Here is a 13,969-nt window from a genome sequence, read left to right on the forward strand (position 1 = left end):
ATTCAAGAGGATGGGAAGACGTGGAAGTCTCAGGATTCCCCAGCCATGATGAGGAGAGGTGGCAGTTTGAGGTTTGGTGAAGATCTCATGGGTGGATGGATCATCCTTTTCGGTCTGGGTTTGAGCTGAGAACTATTGGCAAGCTGCTTTGCTTTCCTGATCATCAGCTTGAAGTTTGAACTCCCATAACTGTCTGTGGGTCTTTTATTTTTACACTGAGCTATGGACAAAGCACTCAAAACATGAGCCTGAGGGTCATGTTTTAAATTCAAACCATAGTCACTACAGAGTATAAAAAATACCCTGAATTAGCTGTTGGTGAAATGACCTATGTATTCAGAGAAATAGAAACCATGGCAGTGAGTTTACATTAGTGTAGCTCAGTGAGCCCTGCATGGCAACACTGTCCTGTCAAACACTTTGAAGGCTTGGTATTGGAGCAAGGGTGCTGGACAATCAGTCTGAAAGGCTCCGACACCAGAGGCCAATGCTGGTTCATGTCTGACAAATGTGACAATGAAACCCCACAGACACTAGTGAGGGTAAAAGTTACAGTTTATCATCAGGGAAATGTCTGAGAGTGGGAATGGCGCAAAGGTTCTATGACTTTGACTGATCAAGATCCACAGGGTCCCCACCTGACAGGAAGGGCCCAAAGATCGGTTTGCATTGTCATGTTTTAGCTTAGGCTTTGCAAAGAGCAGGGGGAGACAGGGGGAACAGCATGAGCTGTCAGTCATCACACTGTTAGTTGTCTACTTCTCATTTTTCTACCGGGAACCAGGAAAGTCTTCAGCTGCATTGGGCAGTGTTTGTCAGCAGACACTATGCTTTCAGCAATGAAAGCCTCCAGGATTGAAGCCCCAACCTGACTGCCTGGTGGGGTTCTGCTAGCTACTGGTCTCACCAGGGGCTCAACAGTGCATTAAGATCCCAGCTAGACTATCCCTGTGCTCAGCTTCTTAAACAAGGCTCAACATTAACCTCAGCTATTCCCTGGTGTCCTGGGTAGTCAACACAGAAATTTTTGTTTTCAATCAAAGGTCATGGTACATTATGATTTGTCTTCAGTGGAATGGTTGGGAAAGGTGGACTTTGTTCTGGGAAAACTGGCCCAAGTAGGGCAATATTGTGAGTGGTAGATGGATGGGGAGTTCCTAGGTCCTGTAGGACATAAGACAATACCCCTTAATGACAGAGAATGCACTTTGCAGGATCAACAATACAGACAGAGCAGAATATGGCACCTTTGAGAAGGACAAAATGCAAGAGACTTTGTACTGCTGGGATTTGAAACATTTAAGGGAATCAATCACATGGACTATTAGAAAGATTAGGGGATGAACAAGGAATTAAGAGGCTTGGGAGGATTCATTGAAGGGCAGGAAAACATTTCTATAAATGAGAAGCTTGCTCAGGGTGCCAGGTACAGGAATCTCTTCTGACACCACCCCATTTCTAGGACACACCCCATAGACAAACATTTTCACAGAGGTGGTGGAATTGGCAAGTGTGGTGCTCCATACTGTCTTCAGAAGTCTTGACCAAAGAAGAAACTTCAGAAAACGGACTCTGAGAAACCCAGGTAGTTCCGATCAACACTCTAACTCTTGATGCAGTTTGAAAAATGCCATGAACATGCTTAGATCTGTTTCTACAGGCATCTGTAAAATTTCATATACAGGGACAGTATGTAGGGATTTTTTCACCAGTTGGCATCCTTTGTGGCATATGTCAGAGACCTGTGTGAGCTAATATCTGAAAGCCATGCAATCAAATTTATTTGCTGAAATCTAATTTCTATTAATGCTATTAAGAATTGTGACTCTGAGAAGATCAAGAGTGTCATTGTTCTCTCATACTATTCAATGAGGATGTAACATGAAACCTTTTGAGTCAGAGACCTAACTGTCACCACATGCAAATCTGGTGGCAATTGATTTTTAATTTTTTGGTTCATAAACATGCTTTCAAATTTTTGGTATGTATGTGCTTTCCAGATATATATGAGATGTTCTTACTGTGTTGCTCAGGCTGACCTGAAACTGCTTGAATCATGAATCTTCCTGTCTCAGTCTCTGAAAAGCAGGGGCCACACATACCTACTATAGATCCCAGCTTGCAGTCTGTGAACTCTCAGAATAACAGCCGGAAGAAACAAAATAATTGAACGTTGGGTTATCAGGTTTCTTTATTGGTTACTCTTACAAATAAGAAAGACATGAGACTTGCTGAGAGAACATAGGATTTTGACACAGCCCACTCCCATGGCTTCTGTTTCATATGAAGAATGTCTGGGGCTTGGAGAAGAGGAGAGAAGATGAAAGCAGAAGAAGAAAGGAAGGGAGGAGCCGGGTCCCAGTAGACTGTGAAAGAAGATTGGAACACTTAGGGGATCACACATCTACACAGTCATGGGAGCATTTACATAGTGGGTCTTCAGGGGACCACACATCTTCACAGTCATGGGAGCATTTACATAGTGGGTCTTGTAAAAGGTGTCCCAGCATATTGAGTAACGAGTGACACACCAAGTGTTTGTCATACATGTTGGCCAAATGGGCAAGTGTAGGGGATGGTTGGTTATGTGGTTGTTAGGCTTTAACTAGGATACTCTAAGAATGTTACGCTGACCCCATGTTTACTCAACCCTTCACACCATTCCACTCACAGAGTACTACAACTCTGAGTGATTCTCCTGAGCCCTCTTTACCTGGACCATTTTTGGCAGAGTAGTGGTCCAGAACTGTAGCCTTCTGGCCTTCAGGGCTTGGTCCACTGAGGGCAGGATATCCAGCTTCAGGTATTGCTCATTGTCATCAAACACAGGCCAGTAGGGTAGACCCTCACTGTTGGGGTTCCTGTGGAGAATGGTGAAGGTCATTCTCAACCAATGCCTAATCCCTCAGTGAGTGTCAGGACAGTGGACCAATTGGGCCAATGGTTGAGGACGCTGTTGGGGCATGTGTCCTCCTATAGGGACACAAGTGTCACTTACTGGTGTCTGCTCCATGTGGGGCTAGACAACCTGGCCAATTTCATGTCTCTCTCTCAAACGTCAGATCTAAAGAATAACACCATAGCTCCAGCCAGGTCACTCCAATATGACCAGTAACTAATAGAATGTATCTAAGTGTGCCATTGGCAGAGGAGGACTCTATCATGTGATGAGTTATCCATGTAGGCTAATGAAGCCATTAACCACAAATGGAACCTTACATAAGGACCCAGGGATTTAATGGAGGGGCATGCTCTCACCCATGTCGTGCAAAGTTAGTCCAGTACTTCATCATCCTCCTACTCAGCAGTTCCTCTTCCTTGCTGAAGTCAGCTGTAACCATGGGGAAGACAAAGATCCAAGTTCCATCCATCTGATGCAGCTGCCTATTTTCGCTCCATATTCACCACCCTTCCTACAGCCTGACTTTGAATTCTAGGCCTCTTTCCCTACCCCGTCAAGATTCAGATTCAAGAGCCACCCACACCTCTAACTGAATGCCTCCAGGTTCAGTTATGTTCCAGTGTGTCTTCATTCCATCTAGAATGGACATGGTGGCTCAAATGTTAAGATTTGTATAGACTCATTTATTTGAATGCTTTGTCCCCAGTTAGGGAAACTGTTTGGGAAGGATTAGGAGGTATGGCCTTGTTGGAGGAGGTGTGTTAGTGGAAGTTGGCTTGAGGTTTAAAATTCCAGTCTATTTCAGTTAGCTCTCTCTCTCTCTATGCCTTGTAAATCAGGATGTAAGCTTTTAGTTAGGTACTTTCCCAATGTCATGCCTGCCTGCATGCTGCTATTCTTTCATCCATGATTGTCATGGACTCTGACTAACCCTTTGAAACTGTAAGTCCCAATAAATTCTTTCTTCTATAAGCCACCTTGGTCATAGTGTCTCATCACAGCAATAGAAAAGTAACTAAGACAATAGATTTTACTCCAAAGCGTCCTGAGTCTATTCTTGGCGTAGCTTTATGAACTGGGAAAATGATCCTCTCTGAGAGCCTTGATTTTCTCAACTGGACTGGGACCTCAGTTGCCCATCAGGTACCAATCTGGGGCCCCATGCAGCTCATGGAAAACAAGGAAGACTCACATTTTATGCCCCAGAAGGAAGACCCAAAAACAAAGGGAACTTCATCGCCATGGTCAGCTTTCACATGGGGTGGTCTGACTTCTTTGAAGAAGTTGGTGTCATGACAGAACTCATAAAAGTAGATAGGGGCATGGGAATCTAGAAGTAAGGACACATGGTGACATAGTATTGTCTTACCTGGAGCTTTCCTGCATAACCCTTGGTGACAAAATATGTTGGTATAAAGTTATCTGATGTCATAATTCTAAGTGGGTGACTGCAGGCTGGTGTACTAGTTATGGCAAAGCCTTTGCTAAACAATGTCCATGGCAATGTGAATATTTTTAGTAAATCAATAGAGTATTCCCAATCTATTTCCATATTTGTATCTGGATAAGGTGTCTCTTACACTGGTTTTGATTCCAGAGGCATGATCCAGACATGGATAGGGACCTGGACACTATAGAACTCATCTTGGACCCATAAATCTGAGTTTTCCTAACTTGGCCTCATTACAGATGTACTCACTTTGAAAATTTGCAACTTGGAGTGCAGGGATAATGACAAGGAAATCCCCCATAATTTCCTTGAACTGCATTTGGAGGGTCTGGGTGTCTTCAGTGTCCCCCATGTATTCTTCCATTAGCAGATCACTACACTCAGGAGGTAACATCTACACCAGGGGATCAGGAAGAATGAAGTTAGGCTGGTGTTTGTTTTGACAGGCAGCAGCCTCTGTGTGAAGAATAGGGAAAGTGCTGGGAAGCTTGTTTCTAGGCATGGTGTCTGAGAAGGATATGTATGGGTACTTTTTATTGGAGGCAGTACCCAAGGTGTCTCACCAACTTTGCTGCTGTGCTCTTCAGAACAGCCTGCAAGGTCTCTCTGGTTATGTTCTTTATTGTTTGAGCAGTCCCTGTGGTCTGGGAGACAGGGTGCAGTTTTCAGTGTAAGGTGGAATGTATATGGATCAAGTTTCCACTACCAACCTTATGAGTCCCTAGACTTTCAAGGAATTGGAAGTGTGCTTCACCAAGGGGATAATCCAGCCATATTCGTCATTGTTGACACCAATGATGCTGGGGACAGGGTAATAATCCACAGAAGCCAACAACTCTTGTGGATGTTTGGGTAGGAACTCTCCGTCCACCACAGCAGGGATCGCCTTGAAGACCTGAGGGACATCCAAGGTCAATGGTGAAGATCAATTCCATACGTATTATTTGTCCACTGAGAAATCCTAATCATTATCCACCCCATTCACTGTCTCAAGATGCTTTTCCACCTTGGTAGAATTTCTACATATATTAGGATACTTTGGTATTCATTTTATGCACATGATATAAAGGATACCAAATTATAGTGTAGCCATAATTTATTTAGAGTAATAAGGGCTGATTCTCCCACATCTCATTGAACTGGTCCTCTAAGTCACACAATTCTACCAACCTTGTTAATAGTCAGAATCTCCTCTTCACTCTTGTTTCTCAGACAGTGCACCAGGGTCTCTGAGTCCACAGCCTCACAATCAGATAAGTTGGCTACTGTCTGTAAGGGACCAGCAGGAGTTGATTCATCTTTTTATGCAAGGAGAAGTTTTCTGAATCCTAGTTGAATGGCATTGTGTCCTGATACCACATCATACCTTGTGCTGTTAGATTAGAGTTAGTATGAAATTCCCATGTTCTTGTTGCTCAGATGTGACAGCTAGAGGGGTCATTCTGCCTAAACACTTTAAAAATAAGCTATGTGTGTATGTCCATGAGTGTGTGTGACTTTAGGAGTACCTATACCTTGGTTTGTGTGAGAAGACCAGAGGACAACATTTGGTCTTTAGTCCTCATTTTCCATTTTGTTCGAGATATGAACATTTATTACCTTTTCCTGCTTACAAGAGTCAATCTAACTTGTGACCTTTCCGGAATTCACTGGTCTCTGCCTCCCATCTGACCATTGGAATAATAAGATCACACACACACTTGTTACTACATGCAGATTTTTGTGGTTTCTGGGGAAATTGGTAATGCTTTTACCTATCTAGACATATCTTCATCACACACATACTAGTTTCTGAAAATGATGGACACTACAAGGTACTTATGCATGGTTCTTACTCCCAGCCTGTATAACGTAGAGACAAGTAGATTCTAACCCACGAGTCTCTCAGAATCTCCCAAAAGAAGCTGCTTGTTTTCCCGATTGATAAAACTTCCAGAGCATCAGAGGGAGGGGACTAAGGCTGTAGGGTCATCAGTAGGATGGGTGGAGAGACTCACTGTGTAGACCATGTCAGAAGTGTTGGAGATCAGTACAGGAACCAGGGCCACCCCACTCTCCATGATGGCTCTGTGGAAGAGTCCTTGGGACATGGGGGATAGAACATGTGAAGACACACTTGTGCCTCCTGCAGACTGTCCAAAAATGGTGACACAGTCAGGGTTGCCTCCAAAATTGGCGATATTCTGCCTGACCCAGCGTAGGGCGGCCACTTGGTCAAGGTAGCCCCAGTTGCCTCTGGCATGTTGATCTCCAGTGCTGAGGAGTGGCAGAGAAGGAATCACAGGGCTGTCTTATTTCTGTTTATCCTCTATTGCACAGCACAGGTCAGCCCTAGACTCACCTGAAGAAGCCTAGGATACCCAGACGGTACTGGATAGTGACCACCACCACATCCTCAAGGGCTGCCAGCATGGATCCATTATACACAGAAGCCATGCCCGTTACTAGTCCACCACCATGGATCCATACCATCACCTGTGGAAATCAAGTCAGATGACAGGAACTTCCCACCCAGCTCAAACTCCACCTGGGGTATCTTCTACTTTACCTCATGCTTTGTCTCAGTGTACATAGACACACAGACAAAACTCCTCAGGACATCCTCACCTGGGCCACAGACAGGGTCCTAACATCATCAGTATACTTGCCAGCCCCTCTACATCTCTAAAGACTGAAGCCTAGATTAATGTCTCTAAATATGGAATAATGACACCTTTACTCTCAGAGCCTTTGAAATGAAGAGGGGTGTTTTCATCAGTGACTCTCCATTATTATTAACAAAATTCATTGGCACATAGCTGGTCATTGTGATGTAAGCCTTTAATACCAGACCTGTGGGACCCGGTAGGGTGCCTAAGGATCTTCCCCACTCTCTGTTACCCCCCGATTCTCAGGGTTCCCCAGCAGTGCAACAGAATACCAGTTGAAGCTTCCCTCAACCTGTCTCCCACTGCTGTGAGTCCCTCATACCCCTGCCCCTCTACTGGCTTTCCCTTCCAAACTTACTACTCTATTCCAATCACCATCTTGTGCAGATATTCCCTCCTCAACTGTAGCCTATACCTGGCAGGTGACCAGGTAGACTGCTGTGGACCATTTTCCCTCTCTCTGTTCCCCAGTTCTCAGGTTCACCCATAGCATTGCAACAGATCATCTTCCTCCTGGCCCTTTCCCAGCCTCCAGCACCAACAATCATTCCCTGTGTACACACTGGCTGACCATGTCAGTAAAGGAGACAACACACTATGAAAACCCAGAATGGAAACAGAAACAAAGAAACAAAACACCCACCACACAAAGAAACCAATACTGAGACCTGTGGTCACTCCTAAACCCTGATGAGTAGATCCAACCAATAACAGCCTGGGCAATATGTCTCCAACAGAGCCCAGCTATCCTACCACAGCACGTCCTGAATATTCCAACATAGCTGAAACAAAGACTCTAAAACCAATGATATGAAGATGATAGATATCCTAAAGAGGAAATGGATAAACCATTAAAGAAATCCAGGAAAACAAACAATTGGGGAAATGAATAAATGCCTTAAAGAAAGCCTATCTCTCTCTCTCTCTCTCTCTCTCTCTCTCTCTCTCTCTCTCTCTCTGCCTGTGTGTGATGGGGGGCATTTGAAGAAAACAAATAAAACTGTTCAAAACCTGAAAATGGAAATAAAAACATTAAAGAAAGCACAAGCTGAGGGAATCCTGGAAATGAAAAAATTTGGAATGTGAATAGGAACTACAGAGGAAAACTTCACCAACAGAATGCGAAAGATGGATGAGATAATCTCAGGCATGAAAGATATGATAGAAGAAATGGATACATTGTTCAAAGAAAATGTTCAATCTAACAAGAAATCTGGGACATTATGCAAAGAACAAATCTATGAATAACAGGAGTACAGGAAGGAGGAGAATATCAAATAGTTCAAAGGCCTAGAAAATATCTTCAACAAAATCATAGAAGAAAAATTTCTATTTTGAAGGAAATGCCTATAAAGGTACTAGAAGTATGCAGAACAGCTAATATATTGGACCAGAAAAAATCCCCTTGCCACATAATAATCAAAACACTGAATATACAGAACAAAGAAGGAATATTAAAAGCTGCAGGGAAAAAGACCACGTAACATATAAAGGCAGATCTATGAGACTTACACCTGATTTTTCAATGGGGACTGGGAAAAACTAAAGGTCCTGGATAGATGTGCTGCAGACTTAAGAGGTCACAGATGCCAGTCAAGATTACTATACCCAGCAAAACTTGTAAAAATCATAGATGGAGAAATTAAAATGTTCCATGATGAAGTCAAGTATAAACAGTGTCTATGTACAAATCTGCCCTACACAAGTTTCTAGAAAGCAAAATCCAAACCAAGGAGGTGAACTAGGTACATGAAAACACAGGACATCATCTTACACTGGTAAACAAATAGAATCTCTCTCTCTCTCTAACACACACACACACTCATACACACACATGCACACATGTACACGCAGGCTCTTGCACACACACACACACACCACCACCACCACCACCACCAACACCACCACTGCTATCACTACCATTCCCATCACTACCACCACCAACAAAATAATAGGTATTAACAATCATTCATCATTGCTATCTTGCAATGTTAACAGACTCAATTCCCCAGTAAAAAGACACAAATTAGCAGAACGGATATAGAAACAGGATCCATCCTTCTTGGAGCTCAGATTGATTTTGGCCCTTCTAATCATCCTGAAGAAATGCCCTTCCCCAGCACTGAGTATGGTCTGCTACTCACAGGCAGGTTAGAGCCCTCAAGGGCATGAGCTGGTGTGTAGATGTTGAGATACAGGCAGTCCTCCGATGTAGAGATGGGAGTCACACTGAGTTTCATCATTGCCAGACTCTTTACATTCTCTGTTTCAGAATTTTGTAAGCACCTGGGGACAATGACAATTATTTTATGAGATATTCAGTAGGTAAAAACAGGCCCTGAGTATATATTTGCTCTCAGCCACCAAAATCCCCACACTGTGGTCCCATGAAGTCCTGATAACATGAGATTCTACTGCAAAATCTCTTCCAAACAAGGTAAGGTCCCAGGCTTTGGGAAAACTGGTATGGAGTTTAAATTCCAGTGAGGCTGCCAGATGGATAGGAGCCTTAAATCCCACTCTTTCTGATGATGGGATGTTGGCATTTCCATGAGTTTCTGTGAAAACTATTGCTGTGTATAATTATACCATTTCTCTTTGTATTTTCTACATCCTGGCTATTGGGGTAAATGTTGTGGTGGGACTTCCTTCACCTCATAGCCACACTCTTAAGGAACTGAATTCTCTTGCAGAATCTCTAGTTGGAAGACATATATACTTATTTCTTAGCCAATGGTACCTGGACATTTATGGGTTGGCACAGTGATTGTGGAGGGTGAATTTGCTAAGAAACCATCATCATTTTGGCTTTTTCTCTGACATCTGCAGCATATCCCCATCACAGAGAGAAAGCAGCTGATGGAGATAGCACTGCAGTCTGTCTCAGATGTCTGAGCTACTGCACAGTCTAGGGCCCGATGTTTCCTGGGTCTCAGGAGAACATACCTAGGTGGGTAGGAGGTCCCATCTCTCACACCACTCCATGGTTCGGGAGCCTCAGGGGGTGCAAATCTCAGCTTTCCTAGAGGTGGCTTGGCAAAAGGGATTCCCAGGAAGGTGTGGACAGCCTCTCTGGTGTCATTCAAGTGGACAAGTCTTCCCTGCACCAGTCCTGTGTGTGTAGTCCTAATGGGGCTGGCTGAGTCTTCACCTGTAAATAATATATGGTATCAAGGTTGGGTTTGCTCAATCATCTACCTTCACATTATGGATGTTGTTACTTTCTTGTTATCCTCAACTCAGCATTTTCCAAGTACCTCTGGAAAACTTGTCTACACTGCATCAAGCTCCAGTGTAGCAGAATGTGGCAGATCTGCCCTGTTTCCACAAGAAATGAGAATATTCCACACCTGATAAACTTGGGTTGCACTTTGGTTCTACTTGAAATGCTACCAGGTAACTAAGCCAGCACCTAATCTTAGGGACCAGGGGTCAATTTGCCAACGTCTTTATAATGTTGAAGACTCCCCCCAGTCACCAGCTGACATGCTGTCTACAGGATACCATGCCACATGACATGTCTGTCCATATAGCTCACTGAGGACATGGGTCACTAATACCTGTCACTGCTACAGTGACACACAAAGCCTGCTGAACTTGATCTGATAAGAGTCAAGCTACATCCAGGATGTTTTACCCACCAACAGAAGCTCTCCTCACAATCCCACATATTGAAGTGAAGTATACTTCCAGTCAGGAGGCAGAAGAAAAGCTCAGTATGTGAAAAATAAAAAAAATCCACCCACATTTTCCTTTTCCAGTTTCAAATGGGTCATGGAGTTTATTAAACAGAGATCCTGATTTAGAATGACACATGGGGAAAGGAATACACCACTCTAATCATACATGTAGGTTTCTCAAGAGTCAGTGTCTTTGGAACAGCCATATATACAAAAGGGGGGTCTATGTAGTCAGAAAGAATTATAAGTCATCAAACAAAAGGAATGAAAATCTTCAGTATATCGTTCAGCTCTTATAGCTGAAGATATCATTGGAATGGTCATTGGAATTTGTATAGGTAATAAATGAAAGAAAAACCCTTAGGCATCAGACTGGTAAAGAAAACCTTGCAAGAATATTTTAAGCAACAAATTGAGTTTGATACATGAAGCTTTTATCTTATGTCTTTAGGACAAAATGACAACTTTCTCACACAGGACCAAGTAGTTGATATGGTATTTTATATTTGCCTCTGTGATAACAATAGATCTGATCATAAATAAAGCTATATTTCAGGCCTTTATCTTATGATTCATTTCAGGCTCATCCAGAAAAACAAAAAAGTAGATACAATAAGTAAAATTGGTGAAAAAGAAAGAAAGGAAATACAGTACAATGTAATTCTGCAATGGACAATCAGACACTTTTCTGTGAGAGTAGATTTCCCTGCATAGAATAATAAAATAGCAGAAAATTAAAAAAAGGGGGTCTATGAAAAGTGAAAAAGAAGTAGTAGAAAATCACCCTGTAATTATATCTCAGCAAATATCATCTATGACATATTTAAAACCAAAATGCCATTAATTAGATTGCTATCTGACCATTTATATGATACTTTAAATTCCTGATTTTGCTGTGGTAAGAAATGCTATACAAATTTACTTCCAGAAGTACTCTCTTCTAGATTAGTAATGATTCTGCATTTGTGGCATTGTGTTTTAACACATTTCTACATTTAACTCCCCACTTCCAATAGGTTCTTGCTATAAAGCCCAGGCTGGCTTGCAGTTGAGAAGCCCTCTGCCTTGCCCAGAATATATTATCTTGAGGTCCCTATGGATGATCCTGGCCTGGATGGGATAAAATTCTGTGTCCTCTTACAATTATTGGTGATTCTGAACCCAGGATCCAAACAAGAATGTTCAAGAGTTACATAAGCCAAGTGTGAGTAGGGAAGATCTTCCTGCCCAGAAGTCCCCACTAAATCTTGGAACCTGGACAACAACAGGCAAGAGTCACAGTGTGAAGTCAATGTAGCCTCCTTAGGGTAGATCTCATTGGGAAGGCCTGGCAGGAGGTCAGCATGACCCAGGCTTGAATGCCTGTGGGGAAGAGGCCTCAGGGGTGCACACAGACTCCAGGCACAGTCCCCTGTGGCTCACCTTTTCCTAAGCCTGAAGATTTTCTGTCAGGCACAGAGCACATTCCCTTTACCTTGGAAGCCAAATTGTGTCTTTTTCAAAGGTCTGAAAAATGGGGACAGGAAGCTTGGGATCTCAGTTGGGCAACTGTTGTAGGGCAGGAAAACTTTATGACTGAGAGCCAGGAAACTTTCCCAGGACTTTTTGGAGTAGTCTACCTGGATGCTTCTCTGTTTGTGGGGTAACACATTGGAGTTCAATGGCAGCAGAAAGGTGGATTAATTTTATTATTATCCACAGGTCAGTAGCAGCTAAAGTCACAGGATCAGCACACACAGATGGGAGCATGCCATATCTGCCTCTCTCTCTCCAGCCCTCTGTACTTCTGACTTTCATGCCCAGTACTTGTCAGAGACTCTCCTTACTATTGAGAGTCCTCAGGCATCACTGACTCTGTGCTACAGGGGTTACTTTCCCACTCTGTCATGTCTACCTGCTCCTCCCTACTTGCTACCTTCCCTACCACAGTCTCAGTCTCTGACTCTGCCAAAATTGGCAACTCTGGTTCACACCACCCACATATGGAGCCTCACCTTGCACTCGGAGGAGAAACAGAAGCCCAAAGGCCACCACATTCAGCCAACCAGGAAGTTTGTCCCATGGTGTGATCATCTCTGAAGCCCGAGTCTGTGCTGCTTTGGGATGCACTGTGTGGCATCAGCAGGAAACCGAACATGTGGGCTTTGCCCAGACAGATATTTGGACCCTAAGGGTTATAGGCGGGAGCTCCGTGGGCAGGGCAAAGTTGCAGGAGAGCTGTGATGACTAGACAGAATTGACAGGAGCCTGGGTTCAGCAGGTGGGGCCAATGCTCTTGTGCATTCCTTTTTTGGCCTCATAGCAAGGCACAGCAGGACTTCAGAAGTTCATTGTGGATACCTGCAGCCCTCACTTCAAATCTGGAATCACCATGTTTGCTGTCTTTGGAATCACAGTGTGGGCATTGGGCAGAGAGGAAGGAACATAAAGCCATGGAAGCCATGGCTGTTAGGATAAAGCTTTAGGAACCTTCGTGTATTCTATGGCAGGTGAGGGTGATCGAGGTGGAGAGAGAAACATGGCAGACAGACATAGATTAAGTGAGAAGTTTTATTAGAAAGGGAAGGGATGGAAAGAGAAAAGAGACAGAGAGACAGAGAGGGGACAGAAGGATACAGGAAAAGTCCTGTCTGCCCCAGGGGAACAGGGGGAAAGAGAACAGGAAATAGCTCACTTGTGTGTGAGGGTCGTTCTGTTAGAGGGGTCTTTGCACCTGCATGCTGACCAGGTTACTGCCCGTGTTCATTCTGTCAGGTGACAGGTGCAGGCCAGCATAATGCCTGAGTGAGCACAGGGTGCTGTGAGCACACCCTTTCCTCCAGAACTCCTTGCTTTCTTTGGTCATAGTTCACTGAGTCTGCATTCAGGTCCCTCCTCCCTAACAGTGGTGATCCTAAGTCCACACATACCTTCCCTGTGAAGCCATGGCTAATTCAGTGAAACTCACTGCAACTGTGGCAATTTATTGTTTTCTTTTTATTACATAATATTGTTTTTTATGACACTTGATACATGTATGCAATGTTTTTACTCTCATGTATCCCCAGAATCCCCTTTCTTCTCCATATGCTACATTGATTTTTAAATATTTTCAATTTTTAAATTTATTTTCAAGGTTTTACCTACATGCTATAGAGGCCCAAAATATTTTGGATTTCCTGGAGCTAGAGTAATGATTATTAGCTGCCATGTAGCTGAACGGAACTCAGCTTCTCTGCAAGAACAGGCACCTCTCCAGCCCCAATTTTGCTTTCATGTTCTCTCTCTCTTTCACTTCTTCTCTTCCTAC

At 43.5% G+C, this 13,969-nt stretch overlaps 1 protein-coding gene across 1 annotated transcript; it reads right to left on the bottom strand.

Annotated features, from left to right (window-relative positions):
- Nucleotides 1-2,677: 2,677 nt before the first annotated feature.
- On the bottom strand, nucleotides 2,678-12,880 carry LOC127213854 (acylcarnitine hydrolase-like). Its single transcript, XM_051174305.1, has 12 exons — nucleotides 12,675-12,880; nucleotides 9,947-10,151; nucleotides 9,145-9,286; nucleotides 6,694-6,827; nucleotides 6,350-6,608; nucleotides 5,523-5,621; nucleotides 5,107-5,247; nucleotides 4,916-4,996; nucleotides 4,602-4,746; nucleotides 4,095-4,232; nucleotides 3,259-3,331; nucleotides 2,678-2,861 (listed from the first exon to the last, which is right to left on the bottom strand). Exons 1-12 carry the CDS (start codon nucleotides 12,751-12,753, stop codon nucleotides 2,678-2,680), a joined length of 1,680 nt encoding a protein of 559 aa, XP_051030262.1. The 5' UTR covers nucleotides 12,754-12,880.
- Between the last annotated feature and the right edge of the window lie 1,089 nt (nucleotides 12,881-13,969).

This window comes from Phodopus roborovskii, unplaced genomic scaffold (genome assembly GCF_943737965.1).
Source record: "Phodopus roborovskii unplaced genomic scaffold, PHOROB, whole genome shotgun sequence".
Classification (NCBI taxonomy): domain Eukaryota; kingdom Metazoa; phylum Chordata; class Mammalia; order Rodentia; family Cricetidae; genus Phodopus; species Phodopus roborovskii.